At 44.9% G+C, this 21444-nt stretch overlaps 3 protein-coding genes across 3 annotated transcripts in view; all 3 read left to right on the plus strand.

The window, feature by feature from the left end:
* Positions 1-399: 399 nt before the first annotated feature.
* Positions 400-6411, plus strand: LOC306978295 (PI-PLC X domain-containing protein 1-like; the record flags this gene model as incomplete). The annotated part of the gene is made up of 6 exons (XM_079576818.1): positions 400-517; positions 1206-1330; positions 5364-5495; positions 5617-5781; positions 5849-6044; positions 6188-6411. 6 exons carry the CDS (start codon positions 400-402, stop codon positions 6409-6411), a joined length of 960 nt encoding a protein of 319 aa, XP_079432944.1.
* A 6047-nt stretch (positions 6412-12458) lies between these two features.
* Positions 12459-15761, plus strand: LOC306978296 (PI-PLC X domain-containing protein 1-like; the record flags this gene model as incomplete). The annotated part of the gene is made up of 6 exons (XM_079576819.1): positions 12459-12576; positions 13198-13322; positions 14209-14340; positions 14967-15131; positions 15199-15394; positions 15538-15761. The coding sequence occupies 6 exons, from the start codon at positions 12459-12461 to the stop codon at positions 15759-15761; spliced, it is 960 nt and encodes a 319-aa protein (XP_079432945.1).
* A 3308-nt stretch (positions 15762-19069) lies between these two features.
* Positions 19070-21444, plus strand: part of spata20 (spermatogenesis associated 20) — a 98595-nt gene continuing 96220 nt past the window's right edge. Inside the window, exon 1 of the mRNA XM_079577954.1 lies at positions 19070-19327. Coding sequence (XP_079434080.1) covers positions 19119-19327 — 209 coding nt within the window. The 5' untranslated portion in view covers positions 19070-19118. The remainder of the gene's footprint in view (positions 19328-21444) is intronic.

Raw genomic sequence — 21444 nt, forward strand, 5'->3', positions numbered from 1 at the left:
CGTTTTTCATTGTTTATTTTGTATTATTTATTGTCTCCGACGCTTTGTTCAAGAAGCTTTTGGGTGTGGTTAATGACAAATCAGGAGGAAATGTGCAGGGTTCAGGCGGGTGTCACGAGGCTACGTACTGCCTGTTTGCTATGAGGAAGTGCCTGTCCCAAGTCATTGAGTAACCGGATGTGGCTTTGCAGTTGGTCACACTTCTTGGTCAAACCGGTGTTATAGGTCAGGCAGAATGCTATTTAAACCGTGCCAGCTCTGATGACGCCTTACGACAGGAGGAAGCTACAGCCACACATTCATTGTGTCAAACCTCGACCAGGTGAGTATGTGTTTGCTCTTTACTTACAGATTTTAGGATTTGTTGTAATATTGAATGTGTTTTTTTTTTAATAACAGATGGCAAAGAAACAGGAACAGAGCAACGGTCAAAATGAAAGTGAAAGCTACTCTGACTGGATGTCCCGCCTGCCTGCTCACAAACAGACGAGCACGTTGTATGATCTGGTCATACCAGGTAGGCAAGTGTGTTTACTTTGTAGGGCTGGGCACCTTTCAATTGTTTTTAGGTTTACAGTACAGTACCTGTATGATTTGGTCCCCACTGATATTTGTATTCGTATCAGTACCCTCATAATATAGTCATTGTATATAAGATATCACTATTTACTATTTAATTGTTTTTTCCTCACATTTCCTGCCTATCTGCACACCCTGAGTGTTTCTAAGAGCTGAATGTAACAAGTAAATTTCTCCACTGTGAGATCAATAAAGGCTTTTCTTTTCTTATCTATGTATATATATATCATTTTACTCTTGTTTCAACAATAGGCTGCACATAATGCTAAAGCAACCAGTTAGTCCAGAGTCCTGTTGATCCTGTAAATGGATGTAAGATATGCCTCACCACAGTTGGTTAATCTATTTTAGGACATGTAAAAGCTCTTTTCTGAATAAACAAGGCGGCCATTTTGTTTCGGGGAAGGTTGTGACTGACGCACCTTTGTGCACTGAGATAAATATGGAAAAGAAATTACCCACTTCATTTTGCTTTGATTTAGTCATAACATTTGGCACTTTGGAGAGGTTTGTGCACATGCTAATGAGATATAGCACCAAAACACTAAAAAGTGTGCAAATCCAACATACTTGGACCTAGACTGCTGAGTACCAGTCAAGTTACAACTGTACTAAATCTGTTTTAGGCAGCCACGACTCCATGAGCTACGATCTGGACGTCAACTCGTCCATTGTCGAACCCGACTGGGTGAAAAAGTACAGCTATCTGCCCTGTGTGCGAGCCATAACGAGGAAATGGGCCAGGACGCAGGTAATGCATGCTGCTGCTTTAGCCACAATTTAACAATACATTTCACACTATAAGTCTTAAGTTTATTGTGAGCTACTAATCGCGGCCTGTAGCTTTGTTTCAGCTATGACAGCTCATATCCCCGCACAGTTTATGTCTCTAAAGCTCATAAAAAGCGGATTTCGAGGGAACGGTCGACATGCAAACAAACAAACAGGTCATTCCACAAATCCCTCCCATACTTCAGTGGTTCCCAAACCTTTTTGTCTGACGCTCCCATGAGTTGATCATTTATACTCTGACTACCCCCTACCTCGAGGATCTTGCCAATATTATCACACAGAGACCTACTAAATACAGATTATTCAGTATTTAATAGTGTGTTGTGTTCACTATGAAGCTAAATTACTCTCAAAATTAAACCATCCATCCATCCATCCATTTTCTTCCGCTTTATCCGGGGCCGGGTCGCGGGGGCAGCAGTCTCAGCAGAGATGCCCAAACTTCCTGGTCCACACACACCTCCTCCAGCTGTTCTGGGGGGACCCCGAGGCGACACCAGGCCAGCTCGGAGACATAGTCCCACCACCGTGTCCTGGTTCTTCCACGAGGCCTTGTCCCACTAGGACATGCCTGGAACACCTCCCGCGGGAGGCGACCAGGAGGCATCCGAAACAGATGCCCTAGCCACCTCAGCTGGCTCCTTTCGACGTGAAGGAGCAGCGACTCTACTCCGAGCTCCTCCCGGGTAACTGAGCTCCTCACCCGATCTCGGAGGGTGCGCCCAGCCACCCTGCGAAGGAAACTCATTTCGGCCGCTTGTATTCGCGATCTTGTCCTTTCGGTCATTACCCAAATCTCATGACCATAGGTGAGGGTGGGAACGTAGATCGATCGGTAAATCGAGAGCTTTGCCCCCGACTCAGCTCCCTCTTCACCACGACAGACCGATACAGCGACCGCATCACTGCTGACGCCGAACCGATCCGTCTGTCAATCTCACGCTCCTTCCGTCCCTCACTCGTGAACAAGACCCCGAGATACTTGAACTCCTCCACTTGAGGCAAGGACTCCCCACCGACCTGAAGAGGGGAAGCCACCTTTTTCTGGTGGAGAACCATGGCCTCGGATTTGGAGGTGCTGATCCTCATCCCGGCCGCTACACACTCGGCTGCAGACCGCCCCAGAGTGTGCTGAAGGTCCTGGTTCGTTGAAGCCATCAGAACAACATCATCTGCAAACAGCAGAGATGAGATCCTGAGGCTCCCAAACCGGACACCCTCCGGCCCCTGGCTGCGCCTAGAAATTCTGTCCATAAAAGTAATGAACAGAACTGGTGACAAAGGGCAGCCCTGGCGGAGACCAACACGCACCGGGAACAGGTCTGACTTACGGCCGGCAATGCGAACCAAGCTCCTGCTGCGGTCATACAGGGAACGGACAGCCCTTAGCAGAGGGCCCCGGACCCCATACTCCCGGAGCACCCCCCACAGGGCACCACGAGGGACGCGGTCGAACGCTTTCTCCAAGTCCACAAAACACATGTGGACTGGTTGGGCGAACTCCCACGAACCCTCAAGCACCCGACGGAGGGTATAGAGCTGGTCCAGTGTGCCACGACCAGGACGAAAACCGCATTGTTCCTTCTGGATCCAAGGTTCAACTATCGGCCGGATCCTCCTCTCCAGCACCCTGGAGTAGACCCTACCGGGGAGGCTAAGGAGGGTGATCCCTCTGTAATTGGAACACACCCTCCGATCCCCCTTCTTAAAGAGAGGGACCACCACCCCGGTCTGCCAATCCAGGGGCACTGTCCCCGACCGCCACGCGATGTTGCAGAGACGTGTCAACCAAGACAGTCCTACAACATCCAGAGACTTAAGGTACTCAGGGCGAATCTCATCCACCCCCGGAGCCTTGCCACCGAGGAGCTTTCTCACCACCTCGGTGACTTCAGCCCCGGTGATGGGCGAGCCCACCTCCGAGTCCCCAGCCTCTGCTTCCTCATTGGAAGACGTGACGACGGGATTGAGGAGGTCCTCGAAGTACTCCTTCCACCACCCGACGACATCCCCAGTCGAGGTTAGCGGCCCCCCACCCGCACTGTATACAGTGCTGGTGAAGCACTGCTTCCCCCTCCTGAGGCGCCGGATGGTTTGCCAGAATCTCTTCGAGGCCGACCGATAGTCTTCCTCCATGGCTTCTCCGAACTCCTCCCAGACCCGAGTTTTTGCCTCTGTGACCGCACGAGCTGCAGCACGCTTGGCCTGCCGGTACCTCTCAGCTGCCTCCGGAGTCCCACTAGCCAACAAGGCCAGGTAGGACTCCTTCTTCAGCTTGACGGCATCCCTTACTTCCGGGCGCCACCACCGGGTTCGGGGATTGCCGCCGCGACAGGCACCAGAGACCTTACGGCCACAACTACGAGCAGCCACATCAACAATGGAGGAGGAGAACAGAGTTCACTCGGACTCCATGTCCCCCGCCTCCCCCGGAATCTGGGTGAAGCTCTTCCGGAGGTGGGAGTTGAAGACCCCACTGACAGAGGGATCCGCCAGTCGTTCCCAGCAGACCCTCACAACACGCTTGGGCCTGCCAGGTCTGACCGGCTTCCTCCCCTGCCAGCGGATCCAGCTCACCACCAGGTGGTGATCAGTTGACAGCTCAGCCCCTCTCTTCACCCGAGTGTCCGAGACACGCGGCCGGAGGTCAGACGACACAACTACAAAGTCGATCATCGACCTCCTGCCTAGGGTGTCCTGGTGCCACGTGCACTTATGGACACCCTTGTGCTCGAACATGGTGTTCGTTATGGACAAACTGAACACAGAAGTCCAATAACAGAACACCACTCGGGTTCAGATCGGGGAGGCCGTTCCTCCCAATCACTCCCTCCCAGGTCTCACTGTCGTTACCCACGTGGGCGTTGAAGTCCCCCAGCAGAACAATGGAGTCCCCAGTCGGAGCACTATCTAGTACCCCTCCCAGGGACTCCAAGAAGGCCGGGTACTCTGCACCGATGTTGGGCCCGTAGGCCGAGACAACGATGAGAGACCTGTCCCCGACCCGAAGGCGTAGGGACGCGACCCTCTCGTCCACCGGGGTGAACTCCAACACGTGACGGCTGAGCTGTGGGGATATGAGCAAACCCACCCCAGCCCGCCGCCTCTCCCCGCGGGCAACTCCAGAAAAATGGAGAGTCCAGCCTCTCTCCAGGAGTTGGGATCCGGAACCCAAGCTGTGCGTGGAGGTGAGCCCGACTATATCTAGTCGGTATCTCTCAACCACCCGCACAAGCTCAGGCTCCTTCCCCCCCAGTGAGGTGACGTTCCATGTCCCGAACACCAGAAGCTGAGCATGTGGACCAGGTCGTCGAGGCACCCGGCCTCGACTGCCACCCAGTCCTCTTAGCACCCGACCCCTATGGATCCCTCTGCGGGTGGTGAGTCCACAGGAGGGCGGGCCCACGTCATCCCTTCGGGCTGTGCCCCGTGGGCCCGGCCACCAGACGCTCGCGTTCGGGCCCCAACCCCAGGTCTGGCTCCAGGGTGGGGCCCCGGCTGCGCCATGCCGGGCGACGTCACGGTCCTTGAGTAGTGTACGTCCATAGGAGTCTTCTGAGCTGCTCTTCGTCTGACCCGTCAAAATTAAACCCCGTACCCCTGGTTGGGAAACACTGCCATACTTCACACAAAGGCTCATGGGGCAGAGGGAGAAGGTGGACGAGCTTCCACAATCTCCAAAGACCCAGTGTGTCATTCATTTTTCACCAATTGTTTGTATTGATGATGGAAGATTGTGACGACTGTGCAGAGCCTTCTCCAGCACATCCCAAAGACTCTCAATGGAGGATCTGGACTCTGTGGCGATCGATCCATCTCATGAAACAACATTACCCTTAGTTATCGTTAGTTACTGTGCTATTTCCATCCTAGTACTATGTAATTACTCTGCTGTAAAGTCACGTGAGACCCAAACATTAATGTTCATTTAAATATTACTTATTGTAAAACACAAACACAGATGACCAGCTTGTAAAAAGTGTCTTCTACAGGAGTCCACGATGGGTCAGCAGCTGGACGCAGGGGCTCGCTACTTCGACTTGAGAATCGCTCGTAAAGAGAACGACCCGGACCCCACCAGACTGTACTTCTACCACGGGCTGCTCACGTGCACCGATGTGGAGGTAGCAACAGGAAATTACAATACCATGGTTTCTACGGCCCATTACAAAGTATTAAATGTCATTAAATGAACTGAGGCAGGACTGATGCCTTACTCTCAGTCATCATTACTTTGTGTGTCAGACTGTTCTTAGGTCCATAAACCACTGGGCCGAGCAGCACCCAAAGGAGATCATCATCCTGGCTCTGTCCCACTTCAAAGGCTTCGGCAGCGACGAAAAGAAACTCCATCAACATCTCGTGAGCTTCATCAAGAACCTGTTCTCCACCAAACTAGTCCCCAAACCAGTAAGCAGCAAAGTATTCAGTACTTTGCTGTGTTTGATCTCAAATACTTCCAAACGTGATATTTCAGATGGGATATGAAGATGCCCCGACCCTGCAGAAGTGCTGGCACCAAAAGCAGAATGTCATAGTGTCGTATGACTACGCTGAAGCCACCAAGCAGCCCGAAATCTGGTACAAGATCGATTACTCCTACGGGGATACCATGGACCCGGGAAAAGTTGAGGAAAAACTCACCATGGATTTGAAAGTGGCGCCTCACTCCTGTAAGTATTAGTCTGAATCTTTTTCTCCAATCTTTCTCTGTGGGTCAAATCCTCTGCTAGTCTGACATCGGTATCAGAACGACTTTACAAGCCGATTGGTTCACGTTGAGCCCAGTGCTAACTGTGCCATTCTCTCTGTGCAGATTTCTATGTGTGTGGCCTGAACCTGACCTTACCGGAGGATCCTGGCGCCATCAAGTACATCCTGAGATGGAAGAATATGGCCTCCTTGGTTCGCAGGAGTTTACCAGAGCTGCTGAAGTGGATCAAACAACCAGATGTCAGCACTAAGCTCAACATAGTGGCCTCTGACTTAGTGACTGAGGATAATGTGATTCCGACCATAGTCCGTCTGAATACAGACTGAGGGGAGACTATTTTACAGCTTCATTTAGTTCTAGTTCTAGAGGTGGGCACCACACATCAGTCGACCTCTAGTATCTTTTGACTGAATTGGTTCTTGAGGCCGAAATGGGACTGAAGCCTTTCCTTATAAAGCAGAGGGGTGACATTCAGGATATTCATTGTTAATTGTTTTTATGTTTTAATTTTTTTACATATATACAGTGGGGGATAAAAAGTATTTGGTCAGTTTCACATAGACATTGTATTGGATTTTGGCCAAATACTTTTTTTCCCCCACTGTATATAAGTCTATAGAATAATTCTACATTTTAGATAATGATTTAGGATTTTACTGATAAAATGTATAGATAACGTCAAACATAATGCAAAAAGTGGTCAAAAGTTAATCAACTATTGTTAAAATGTGTGTGTGCTTGGCTAAGCAAACCAATATCTATTTTTAAATATTGTTCATATAAATTATGTTTAAGTGATTTAAAAAAAAATTAAAAACCAAACAAACATTGAAATATCACATGAAGAAAAACGGCTGCGACATTATATTGACTTAAAGGAGAAGGGGATAGCTGCACACCCAGAGCTGAGACAGAAATACCGTGAAGCGAATCCACTGTGATAGTGCGCCCTCTCCTGGTAAAGACGGATATACGACGATATTAGGTCTTCGGAAGATTGCTTTGATATCTCAACGAACCTGATCTTTAGTTGAGTTTTTTTTTTTTTTTGTCTTATGAACCAATTTTGAAATCGTAGATGCTTCTGTTGTTTGATAAAGCTAACATGACACATTAATGTTGTTTGATAAAGATAAAGTAAATATAGATTATAGATAGATAGATTATAAATATAGATTTATATATTTATTCATAATTATATTTTTACTTCTGTGGCAAATTATTGCATATTTTAATTTTAAAGAATCTTGGCCTGGACACACACGAGTTAACGACAAATAAAAAAATAAAAATAAAAAGGTATGGCACCATTATTAATGGCACATTGTTGCATGTATATGTCATTCCAGACTAGTTTTGACAGTATTATTATTATTATTATCATCATTATTAGCCTTGAATTACAACATTTGATTTTTACACATTAATGACATCAGTGTTGATCTTTTGTTTTGCTGCTGAATTTAGGAAACAGGGAAGACCCTGACGGTACAAATGTTACTTTTTGCTTTGTTTTAGCATCTGCAAGCTAACATTATTAACCCTATGATTTCTCTCCTTTCTTTACTGATTACAGCAATGGCCGTTACCACAATAAAAATGTGATTTTGTTCCAAAATATTGTCTCTGTCTCTTGTTGAACAAATGAACAAATGAAGGCACTGTCCAACAAAATACAATGAAAGGAGTAAAACATACAGTTTTGATTTAATAAAATAACCCACATATTAGTACATGTAGCCTACACTAAGTTACATGTCAACCCATTCTAAATTACACAAAATAATCCCAACGATACAACTGTAAAACATGAGCTAAATACCGTTGTATATCTGTATTTGCCAGCAGAGGGCGCACTATCACGGTGGATTCACTTTTCACAGTAGATTTGTCTCGGCTCTGCAGCTTTCCATTATTGACTTAAAGGGTGAATATCATTTAACTGATTGAAAACACAAAGGTAGTCAGGTATACCATGACATATCCACAAGGTGGCAGCATAGCCTTTTCTGCAGGGAACTCCATCCAGTAGCTCCACTAAAGACTTTCTGTTTGTTCTGAACACAATCTACGAACAGTTGGGTCAATACTCACGCTGGAATGTGATGAGGTCCAGTTTCATTTTGTTTTGTCTACTCCACTCTGACATATTTGAGAAAATATATGAGAAATCCTTGTTTTGGATAAGCACCAAACTGTCTTATAGACTACAGACTACATCAACTTCTGTGTGGAAAACACTGTACCAACCCGGAAGGTACGGTGTTTCTCCAACAACCACCCCTGGGTGACCCCTGAACTTAAAGCCCTCCTGAACCAAAAGAAAAGGGCTTTCAACTCAGGGGACAGAGAGGAGCAGAGGAGAGTCCAGCACGAACTCCAGTGGAGGATCAGGAAGGCCAAGAAGGACTATGGCGAGAAGCTGGAGCAGAAGCTGGCGCAGGGCAACGCACGGGACGTGTGGAGGGGACTGAAGAACATCTCCGGTTTTGGACAGAGTGCCAGAGGGACAGCTGATGGAGACCAGCGCGGGGCGGATGAATTCAACGAACATTTCAACCGGTTTGATTCTCCCCCCACTCCCTCCTCTTCACACTTCTCCAGCCCAGTGGACACTGCCCCCCTCCCCCGACCACCTTCACCTGCCTCCAGCCCCCCTGCACCCACGTCTCCAGCCCCCACCATACGGACTTCCTCTAGCACCTGCCCCACCCCCGGCAGTCAACCCCCACACCAGTCCCCCCCTCACTCCCCCCTCTCCATCACACAGGACCGGGTGAGGAGAGAGCTGAGGCGACTGAAGCGGGGGAAAGCTGCAGAACCAGATGGCATCAGTCCCAGGCTGCTGAGGACCTGCGCAGACCAGCTCTCCGAGGTCCTCTGCCGCATCTACAACCTGAGCCTCAGCCTGGAGAAGGTCCCCGTCCTGTGGAAGACCTCCTGTCTGATCCCGGTTCCTAAAACAGCGCACGCCAGGGAACCGGCCCACTACAGACCAGTCGCCCTGACCTCCCACCTGATGAAGACGATGGAGCGGCTCATCCTCACCCACCTCCGCTCTGTGGTGAGCCCCACCCTTGACCCGCTGCAGTTTGCTTACAGACCCAACATCGGAGTGGAGGACGCTGTCATCTACCTGTCGGAGCGGGCGCTCACGCACCTGGAGCACGCCGGGAACGCTGTGAGGGTCATGTTCTTTGACTTCTCCAGTGCCTTCAACACCATCAGGCCGGCGCTGCTGCGGGGGAAGCTGGAGGACGCGGGAGTGGATGAACATCTCACTGCTTGGACCATCGACTACCTCACGGACCGACCACAGTATGTGCGGCTGCGCAGCTGTGAGTCTGAGGTGGTCGTCTGCAGCACCGGGGCCCCTCAGGGCACCGTCCTCTCACCGTTTCTCTTCACCATCTACACATCGGACTTCACATACAACACGGACAGCTGTCATCTCCAGAAGTTCTCCGACGACTCCGCCATCGTGGGCTGTGTGTCTAAGGGGAACGACCTGGACAAGAACAGACTGAACAAGCTGGTCAGGAGGGCCAGCTCCGTCCTGGGCTGCCCCCTGGACTCTGTGGAGGAGGTGAGGGACAGGAGGGTGTTAGCCAAGCTCACCTCCATCATGGACAACACCTCCCACCCACTGCACGGGACTGTAGAAGAGCTGAGCAGCTCTCTCAGTGGCAGACTGAGACACCCTCAGTGCAGGACGGAGCGCTACCGCAAAGCCTTCATCCCCACTGCTGTCAGATCAATAAAGGATTATCTTATCTTATCTGATCTTATCTTACAGTAATTATAAGACTACGATAAACTGGATCTCTAAACATGTTTTTGCTTGATCTCATTTTAGCTCTAAATCATCAAATCATAACATGTGTTAAATGTGTCTTATATGTTGTTGTTTTCTTTTTGGATGAATTATTGAATTATTTTGTATGAATGAATAATGTTTGTATTGTATTGTTTTGTATGTATCAGTGTATGGCTAAAAGGAGACAGATTGTAATAACAAGCTGCAACCCTTTTGTAAAGATATATTTACAACAAAATAGAAAAATCAAAACGATGATCAACATGGTCTGAAATAAATGATGTATTCTTATTGTCGTATTTTATTTTTCATCTACTCCTAGCCAATTCTACAGTTTATTCTACTGATTAATAACCTCTTAACCGCCACCTGAACCAAGCATACTTTCTCCAGTTCAGCTTTACCCGAATCTATAAGCTTCGATCTCTCGTTTTTGTCTCCTTAAGTGGGATATTTTTGACTGATGTGTGAGTAGATCAGTATCGCTCACTTGTAAACAGGTCTGACCCTTTACCCTCTTAACCCCCGCCTGAACCGAGTGCATATTCTCCGGATTGGCTTCACCAAAATCTACACTGCGTTCCAAATTATTATGCAAATTGTCAACTCAAATGAGAGTCAGCATAATTTCCAAGTCTTTATCTGGTAGAGGATCATTTAAATGTGGTGGAAAAAATTTCCTAGTGATAACGGTATTTTTTTCAAAAATAAATATGGTAAAAAACCTCAAAATCCACTGTTCCAAATTATTATGCAACTCATCATTTCAATACATTTTAAACCTTGTAATTAACTGAAAATGGTCATTTGTTGAATTTGTAGCATTAGGAGGTCATGTTTACTGAAATCAGAAGCTAAAAAAAATATTAACAGGTCAAGTTATATTTTACCAAAGGAGCCCTTGTGTGATAGCAGCTTAAACATTCTTAAATCCATTAAACTTGTGAGTTTTTGGACAGTTTGGATTTCTTTGCAGGATGTTAGAATAACCTCCCAGAGCTGCTGTTTGGATGAAAACTGCCTCCCACCCTCATAGATGTTTTTTTTGTTGAGGCTCCAAATATAGGGTCTTCAATAGGGTTCAAGTCAGGGGAGGAGGGGGTCCACATCATGAGTTTCTCTCCTTTTATGCCCATAGCAGCCAGTTTTGCAGAGGTTTTCTTTACAGATTATTTTGTTAGGGAAAGTACGGCTCTTCTTTTTGTAGCATAGAAGACAGTGGTCAGTCAGAAACTCCACATATTTTTCAAAGGTCATTTTCACACCTTCAGGGAGCCTAAAAGGGCCTAATGGGGCCGACCAGCTCTCTCCCCATGACTCTGGCCCAAAACATGACTCCGCCACCTCCTTACTGACGTCACAGCCTTGTTGGGACATGGCGGCCATTCACCAACCATCCACCATCCAGGGCTACACGGCCTCATCAGTGAACAAGACTGTTTGAAAATGAGTCTTCATGTATTTCTGAGCCACTGCAGCCGTTTCTGTTCATCAGCTTCAATGAACAGTTTAGGGGAGGCCGGATAGAAGGTTTATGCACAACTGCAGCCTCTGGAGGGTCCTACACCTTAATATTCGGGAGACTCCAGAGGCACCAGCAGCTTCAAATACCTGTATGCTGCTTTGTAGCATCTGTTCTCCTAATCTGATGTGTTTGTCTGGCAGAAACCGTCCATATTGTGCCATTATCATCCACAAATCTCTTATCAGTACGATGATTACACTTAATCTTTCTTGAAATATCGAAGGTTTTCATACGTAGACCAAGGCATTCATCTATTTCACGCTTTTCATCAGCAGAAAGACCCTTTTTCTTTCCCATTTTGCTTTAAAATGATGATCTGCATAATAAAGTGGAACACCCTTTTTTAGTAGTTTTTCCCTTTATCTGAAAACTAATCATCCCAGGTCTCTGAGATTAATGTCCGTGATTCAAAGAGCCCCGAGACACGATACCATCCATGAGTTTCATTATTATTATTATTTTTTTGCCTTTTTGACACAAAAATCCAATTTGCATAATAATTTGGAACGCAAAAAAGCTGAACGACTGGAGAGCTTTCTAGGCCAGTGTAACGCCTCATGTGAAAGTTAAGACCTACAAAACTGATATAAACTGAACTTTTTTTTGCCACTTTCTCCTACACTTTTTTTTCTTTGTTCTTTCCTTTTCTTTCGTCATATTTTTGCCACGTTTTTCATTGTTTTTATTGTATTATTCATTGTCAAGAAGCTTTTAGGTTTGGTTCATGACAGACTGGAGGAAATGTGCTGGGTTCAGGCGGGTGTCACGAGGCTACGTACTGCCTGTTGCTATGAGGAAATGCTTGTCCCAAGTCATTCAGTAACCACATAATGGCTTTGACACTTCTTGATCAAACCGGTATTAGCAGTCAGGCAGAAAACCGTGCCAGCTTTGATGAAACCTGACGACAGGAGGAAGCTACAGCCACACATTCAGTGTGGCAAACCTCAACCAGGTGAGTATGTGTTTGCTCTTTACTTACAGATTTTAGGATTTGTTGTAATATTGAATGTGTTTTTTTTTTTATACAGATGGCAAAGAAACAGGAACAGAGCAACGGTCAAAATGAAAGTGAAAGTTACTCTGACTGGATGTCCCGCCTGCCTGCTCACAAACAGACGAGCACGTTGTATGATCTGGTCATACCAGGTAGGCAAGTGTGTTTACTTTGTAGGGCTGGGCACCTTTCAATTTTTTTTAGGTTTACAGTACAGTACCTGTATGATTTGGTCCCCACTGATATTTGTATTCGTATCAGCACCATCATAATATAGTCATTGTATATAAGATATCACTATTTACTATTTAATTGTTTTTTTTCCTCACATTTCCTGCCTATCTGCACACCCTGAGTGTTTCCAAGAGCTGAATTTCTCCATTGTGAGATCAATAACAAATAATAATAATACATCAAACTTGTATACCGCTTTTCGGACACTCAAAGACGCTTTACATGGGGGATAAAACGAAACAAAAAGGGCGTTTAGGTAAAAGCTAGTTTGAACAGGTGGGTTTTGAGGACTGATTTGAAGGTTGGTGGTGAGTCAGAGTTTGAGGCGAGCGATGTTGCGGAGGTGGAAGAAGGATGTTTTAGTGATGTCGTTGATGTGTGTTTTGTATGAGAGGGTGGAGTAAAGGCTTTTCTTATCTTATCTATGTATACATATAATTTTACTCCTATTTCAACAATAAAGCAACCAGTCCAGAGTCCTGTTGATCCTGTAAATGGATGTAAGATGTGCTTCACCACAGTTGGTTGATCTGTTTCAGGCAGCCACGACGCCATGAGCTACGATCTGGACGTCAACTCGTCCATTATCGAACCCGACGGGCTGAAAAAGTACAGCCATCTGCCCTGTGTGCGAACCATAATGAAGAAATGGGCCAGGACGCAGGTAACGCATGCTGCTGCTTTAGCCACAATTTAACAATGCATTCCACACTAGGTTCACATTAGGTTTATTGTGAGCTGCTAATCGCGGCCTGTAGCTTTGTTTCTGCTATGACAGCTCATGTTCCCGTATAGTTTACGTCTCGGATTTCGAGCAAACGGTCGACATGCAAACAAACAGGTCATTCCACAAATCCCTCCCATACTTCAGTGGTTCCCAAACGTTTTTGTCTCACGCACCCTTGAGTTGTTCATTTATACTCTGAGTACCCCCTACCTCGAGGATCTTGCCAATATTATCACACATTGACCTACTAAATACAGATTATTCAGTATTTAATAGTGTGTTGTGTTCACTATGAAGCTAAATTACTCTCAAAATTAAACCTTTTACTGAATAACCTCAAAATTCTTGACAGTTTTACTAGAGTTTTGATCTTAAATAATTCCAAGTACCCCCTGCTAAGAGCTCTAGTACCCCCAGGGGTCCCCGTACCCCTGGTTGGGAAACACTGCCATACTTCACACAAAGGCTCATGGGGCAGAGGGAGAAGGTGGACGAGCTTCCACTATCTCCAAAGACCCAGTGTGTCATTCATTTTTCACCAATTTCTTGTATTGATGATGGGAGGTTGTGACCACTGTGCAGAGCCTTCTCCAGCACATCCCAAATACTCTCAATGGAGGATCTGGACCCTGTGGCGATCGATCCATCTCATGAAACAACATTACCCTTAGTTATCGTTAGTTACTGTGCTATTTCCGTCCAAGTACTATGTAACTACTCTGCTGTAAAGTCAAGTGAGACCCAAACATTAATGTTCATTTAAATATTATTTATTGTAGAACATAAATACAGATGACCAGCTTGTAAAAAGTGTCTTCTACAGGAGTCCACGATGCGTCAGCAGCTGGACGCAGGGGCTCGCTACTTCGACTTGAGAATCGCTCGTAAAGAGAACGACCCGGACCCCACCAGACTGTACTTCTACCACGGGCTGCTCACGAGCACCGATGTGGAGGTAGCAACAGGAAATTACAATGCCATGGTTTCTACGGCCCATTACAAAGTATTAACCCCTTAACTCCCACCTGAACGAGCACATTTTCTCCAGCTTTACCCCAATACAAAAGCTTCTGGAAAAGAGGTGTGAAAATAGCAACAAAACTGAGACGAAAACAAGGATGAAAATGTGAAAAAAGTGAGAAAAAATGGACGAAAAAGTGACAAAAAATGTAAAAAAAAAAATGACAAAAATTGACAAAAAATGGACAAAAAAGTGAGAAAAAATGGACGAAAAATTTAGAAAAAATGGACGAAAAAGTGACAAAAAATGGACAAAAAAAATAGACAAAAAAATGCGAGTAATTTGAAGAAAAAGTGACAAAAAAGTCACGAAAATTTGACAAAAATGACTGCCCAACAAAAAAAGTGATGAAAAAAAATCTGATGATGTGAGGAAAAAGATCAATTTAGTTTTGTAGGTCTTAGCTTTCAAATGAGGTGTTACACTGACCTAAAGGATTTGGGTAAAGCTGAACTGGAGAAAATGCTCTCGGTTCAGGCGGGAGTTAAGAGGTTAAATGTCATTAAATGAACTGTCTGAACTGATGCCTTACTCTCAGTCATCATTACTTTGTGTGTCAGACTGTTCTTAGGTCCATAAACCACTGGGCCGAGCAGCACCCAAAGGAGATCATCATCCTGGCTCTGTCCCACTTCAAAGGCTTCGGCAGCCACGAACAGCAACTCCATCAACATCTCGTGAGCTTCATCAAGGACCTGTTCACCACCAAACTAGTCCCCAAACCAGTAAGCAGCAAAGTATTCAGTACAGTAATGTGTTTGATCTCAAATACTTCCTAACGTGATATTTCAGATGGGAAAAGAAGACGCCCCGACCCTGCAGAAGTGCTGGCACCAAAAGCAGAATGTCATAGTGTCATATGACTACGCTGAAGCCACCAAGCAGCCCGAAATCTGGTCCAAGATCCTTTACCTCTACGGGGATACTATGGACCCGGGAAAAGTTGAAGAAAAACTCACCATGGATTTGAAAGTGGCGCCTCACTCCTGTAAGTATTAGTCTGAATCTTTTTCTCCAATCTTTCTCTGTGGGTCAAATCCTCTGCTAGTCTGACATCGGTATCAGAACGACTTTACAAGCCGATTGGTTCACGTTCAGCCCAGTGCCAACTGTGCCATTCTCTCTGTGCAGATTTCTATGTGTGTGGCCTGAACCTGACCTTACCGGAGGATCGTGGCGCCTTCAAGTACATCCTGAGATGGAAGAATATGGCCTCCTTGGTTCGCAGGAGTTTACCAGAGCTACTGAAGTGGATCAAACAACCAGATGTCAGCACTAAGCTCAACATAGTGGCCTCTGACTTAGTGACTGAGGATAATGTGATCCCGACCATAGTCCGTCTGAATACAAACTGAGGGGAGACTATTTTACAGCTTCATTTAGTTCTAGTTCTAGAGGTGGGCACCACACATCAGTCAACCTACATATATACATACATATATATAAGCAAGTCTATAGAATAATTCTACATTTTAGATAATGATTTAGGATTTTACTGATAAAATGTATAGATAATGTCAAACATAATGCAAAAAGTGGTCAAAAGTTAATCAGCAATTGTTAAAATGTGTGTGTGCTAGGCTAAACAAAAACAATATATATTTTTAAATATTTTTCATATAAATTATGTTTAAGTGATTTAAAGAGGGGGTATGATGCGTTTTTTTTCAATCACATAGCACCAGTCTATAGCACACTACAATGATGAGCAAACCTTCTGTTGGTCTGTAAATGCAGTAAATTAAAATAACTGCCTTGTATAAAATGTCTCTCTCAAAATGGCTGTGGCAAATGTCTTGAAATAGGCCTCTGTCTCTTTAAGAACCTCTGAGCCTTTCCGACACGCCCCCTCCACACGCTGTCTGTGGCATCAGTGGGGAGGGGGTTCTGCTGAGGAGCAGTGGTTGGTTACTCGGCTGGTGACGAAAGCTCGGAGGCGTCTCCAGGAGGTGGGGGCGTTCCTAGGAGGACTCAGGCAAAGCTACACCTAAAATGGCCGCCGTCAGAGTTTTTACAGATTACTCAAAAATACGTGAATGTGCCAAGGCAACACTTCAGCCATGTTTTTTAATGAGGGAGTGACATAAAAACATGATGTAAAGCTTGATGTAAAACAAACATTGAAATATCACATGAAGAAAAAAGGCTGAGACATTATATTAACTTAAAGCAGGGGTAGGCAACGTCAGGCCCGGGGGCCAAATCCGGCCCTCCAGCACAGAACCTCTGGCCCCCAAGATGATTTTGAGAAATATTATTATGCAAATAAGAGATCAAATACCTGTTAAAGTACCCTAAAAATGTGAGAAATAGTCAGTAATTTTAAAATGTCCTGGCAGAACGTCCCATTTGGTCATTTTATATAATGTAAAACAGGGATTCTAGACCCAAAAGTGGGTCGCGGAACCATTTTCAGTGGGTCGCGAGTCTAAAGGGAAATTTTCTTCAATATTTTCCATCTGAAACTGCATGGGAACACCTAACACAGAGTCAGTCTTGTTCAACAAAAAACTTGTGTGAGAACCACATTGGTATTTCCTGAAAAAAGTTCTTTACTTTCTGCTACAATGGTGAGGTTCGGCCCCTGGCGTTTTGGCGAAGATGAAAATCGGCCCTCCACGACGCAAACTTGCCTTCCCCTGACTTAAAGGGTGAATATCATTTAACTGATTGAAAACACAAAGGTAGTCAGGTATACCATGACATATCCACCAGGTGGCAGCATAGCCTTTTCTGCAGGGATCTCCATCCAGTAGCTCCACTAAAGACTTTCTGTTTGTTCTGAACACAATCTACGGACAGTTGGGTCAATATTCACACTGGAATGTGATGAGGTCCAGTTTCATTTTGTTTTGTCTACTCCACTCTGACATATTTGAGAAAATATCTGAGAAATCCTTGTTTTGGATAAGTACAGTAATTATACGATTATGATAAGCTGGATCTAAAAACATGTTTTTGCTTGAGCTCATTTTATTTCTAAATCATCAAATCATAACATGTGTTAAATGTGTCTTATATGTTGTTCTTTTCTTTTTGGATGAATTATTTTGTATTAATGAATAATGTTTGTATTGTATTGTTTTGTATGTATCAGTGTATGGCGTGTTTCACTCAAAGTACACATTATATTACTCCATAGGTCTCATTTGTGGATGAAAGTGGATGATTTGTTTTTTCATATCAATGTGTGTTGAAACTTTTTTATGTGAAAACAAACTTGATATTTGCTTGTAATTGACCTCATAGTGACCCAGAGGCTGTACGAGTGGTTAGCATGGCGCCTTTACCTTTCATCACAGTGACCTTTATGATGCTCCTGGATCAATTGTTTTGAGATTTTCTGGTAGGTTGTCACTACTGATGGACCCTCTCACCAGAAAACAATGTATCCTGGCGAGTTGGAGAGTTGTCATGGAAAGTAAATGTGCCATGCTACCATCCATAGAGCCATTGGGTAAATTATGCACTAACATCAAGGTTGTTTTCTGCATAAAAGTTGCATAATGCACCTTTAAGATTGCAATTATTTCTCATATAATGCAACCCTCTGCATATGACCCATATCCTTCGAAGCCACTGGGGCGACCTGTCAGGAGCAGTGGGCGGTTGCTGTGCAGTGCCCATGGGACCCATCTGCAGATGTGGAACCAGACTGATGGTCAGAATCACCTGGCTGGAGGACTCACCTATTGTGCATGTTTTTGGTTGATGAGGGGAAACCCAAGTGTGACCGGTGGACTTCTGCGTTGTGTAGTTTATGCAGTTTGTGATGTGTTAAGAAGCCACGAGACACAGCGGTAACTTTTGGAGGCGGTCTCCGTTTACTCTGGCAAAATATGTACAAAAATACAATCAGCAAGTGCCGCTAACAAGATCCAGCCCAAACTAAAGGGGAGAAGACAATGGACAATATTAGCATCTCCCCGCATTTCTTCACATGAATAAATTACAACATCGGGGTATGGATGAAGCTCCATATCAACGTAAATACAAATTAAATATGTTCCCAGAAAAAAATAAATGCAAAATATTGACAAACGGACTCTTAAAACATTGGATTACAATGGATGACTGACCTCTTCCCAAAATCAGATTTGCAAAGGGAAGAGGCAGGGGTCAAACCCCGAATATATACGAGGGGCATCTCAAAAGTCAACGAAGAAGAAACAAAAACATAGAAGAAGTGGCTGGAGGACCAAGTCTGCACAGTGTATCAAATGCCAGGTATGGACAAAATTCAAGTAAACAAAAGGACAATTTTGTGTAATTATACCGTTATTACTTATGAACGGGTTACACAAGTACCCGGAGGAAACCCATCAAGACACGGGGAGAGAAACACCGAAAGACCTGCACGATCCTGTGAGGAACTGTGACTGATTACTGTGAGGAAATAAATAATTCTGCACAATTTGTGACCAAGCGACAGTATCAATAAATATTGCCACTACTTACTGTACACCTATTCTCCCCTTCCAAACTAGATAAAAAAAATATTCATTCATTCATTCATTCATTCATTCATTCATTCATTCATTCATTCATTCAGCAAACTTGCCCTGCAAAAAAAAAAAAAAAAATCCCACTGGTGCGACCTCTTGTGTAAACTTTCTGCATTACAAAAAAACTTTGTCAACACAAACTTTATTTGCCCATGTCATCCTACCTTGCATGTGGACGCTATACCAGCCCTCTCGGATTATATTGCGATGTTGAGACTAGCATGGCAGCGGACGCCGTGCTGCAGGACTAGCCCAGTGGAGCTAGCGCGTCTCGGTGCAGCGACTGCAGCTTTCCTGGGACTGGGAACCCCTCGACAGCACTGTGCTTGTTCAGCGCGGTGCTTCAGGCTGCTCTCCCGCCCCTCCTCCACGGACAGACCCGCGTGTGTCCTCCGCTGCTCGGCCTACCCCCGCAGGTAAAGCCGAGCCCCTGCGCATGGCTAATGCTAACTAGCTTTAGGCTAACGGGACTCTAAAATCCAGGCGTTTGGCTCGGGAGTGGGGCAACTGAAGGTTACATTAAAATGTTTTGGCTTTTTACACAATTTTTGGATTTTTGTTTCATTTTTCCTGTGTACTATATGTGGAAAAGTTGACATATCCGCATAATTTCTGTATAAATACACGAAATTACGAAAGTTTAAGATAAATATTAAAATCTATCTTGCGTGTTATGTACTTAAACCTCAACCCGTTTGGAAATATTATTGATATTATTGTCAACGACCTCCATGATGTTACAGAATAAAGGGGATGATGTCATTGAAATAGGGGAAGCGCGCCCCCGTATCCATGGTAACGACTCACTCGGTCGAAATGCCCAGAAGGTAGCGAATCCCCGCTAACTACATGGGCTTCAACTTTTGGCTAATTCCTGGTTTCCAAAGGGCAATAAATAATGAATTAAACCAGTTTGTCATTCAGGGACACACTGACGACATTCATCCCGTGCACATATGTGACGAGTGTATCGAATGTCGTGTGCTATGAATGCTCAAATCTTTAAAATTAGCAGCTACACCACACGTCATGATAAAGTCATATAATTTATGTAACCAATTATTATCAAAGAGGCGTAAGAGGATGCATGACTTTACAGACAGAGGGGAGAGGAGGAAACAGCCTTTTAACATTCGGTGTTGGAAAATAACGCAGAAGAAGCCGCATTTCTGGAATATTGTACATATTAGCCTGCTTATCTGAGGCTACATTTACTGCAGACACCTAATGCCATAGGCTCTCCCTAACACACGCATATGTTTTACTTCATCTCAAAGCAAGTGTGTAAAGAAACACCATAATATATTATGCATGAAATATTGATATTACAATAAACAGTAATAGCTTATAGAAATGTAATGCAGTCAGACTATATTGACAGCTGACATCACCCACAAAGTTACTCTATATGAAAATCAATGCAAACACAGACATATTTGTTTTAATTAATCAAGCTTTAATGTTATTAAATTATGTTGTTCATTGCAGCAATAATTAATGACCACTTTGGTAATCAAAAGATCAATACACAGATGTGTACTTGCACATCTTGGCATCTCGGCTGATGGCCAGAACATAAGACGTTCCTAATGGGTCTATAATGCAACCAATAATCATCTGTCCCAAGTATTAGGAGAATGTCCTCGTAGGACCTTCAAAAATGTACTTGCCAAACATAGAAATGGTAGCCTGTCAACTTTTGCTGTGGTTTAGTTGTAGATACTAAGATAACACAAAACAATTAAATAAAACAATTAAATAGTAAACAGTGGTATCATATGTGGTATCATATGTACAAGGACTTTGTGGAGACAAAAGTAAACAGACTAAAAGTAAACAGACTAAAAGTAAACAGACTAAAAAACAATGTTTGGTCAGTATAAGCAGTGCACGTCTACATCATGGTTCAAGTGGTTGATAAAGTGACGCAGATAAATGATTTTGATATTGGGATTATTGCACATATTCTGCAAGGGGGTTATTGCACATGTTGCTTCACAGTCTTCTGACAGCAGTAGGGATGAAGGCCCTGTGTTAGTGCTCCCTCTTGCACTGAGGATGTCTCAGTCTGCCACTGAAAGAGCTGCTCAGCTCTTCTACAGTCCCGTGCAGTGGGTGGGAGGTGTTGTCCATGATGGAGGTGAGCTTGGCTAACACCCTCCTGTCCCTCACCTCCTCCACAGAGTCCAGAGCTGGCCCTCCTGACCAGCTTGTTCAGTCTGTTCTTGTCCTGCTCTGAGCTGCCCAGGGCCCAGCACACGGCAGCGTAGTAGAGAGCAGAGGCGACCACAGAGCCTGAGTCCTGAGTCCACTCCAAAGAACCTCAGAAGGTGGAGGTTTATTTAGTACTTGAAACTGACCACCCAGCACCGGCTCCAGAACAAACTGACTGAGGGTGCATTCGAGTTTCAAAAGGGTGCAAATAGAGTTTCTCACCATTAAAATACATTGGGATGCCATTAAAACTCATTTCAAATTGAGGTTGCAATGCACCCCTTTTGCACCCCCGTAGATCCGGGCCTGTGTCCACCTC

This window comes from Gobius niger, assembly GCF_951799975.1.
Source record: "Gobius niger genome assembly, chromosome: 19".
In the NCBI taxonomy this organism is placed as follows: Eukaryota; Metazoa; Chordata; class Actinopteri; order Gobiiformes; family Gobiidae; genus Gobius; species Gobius niger.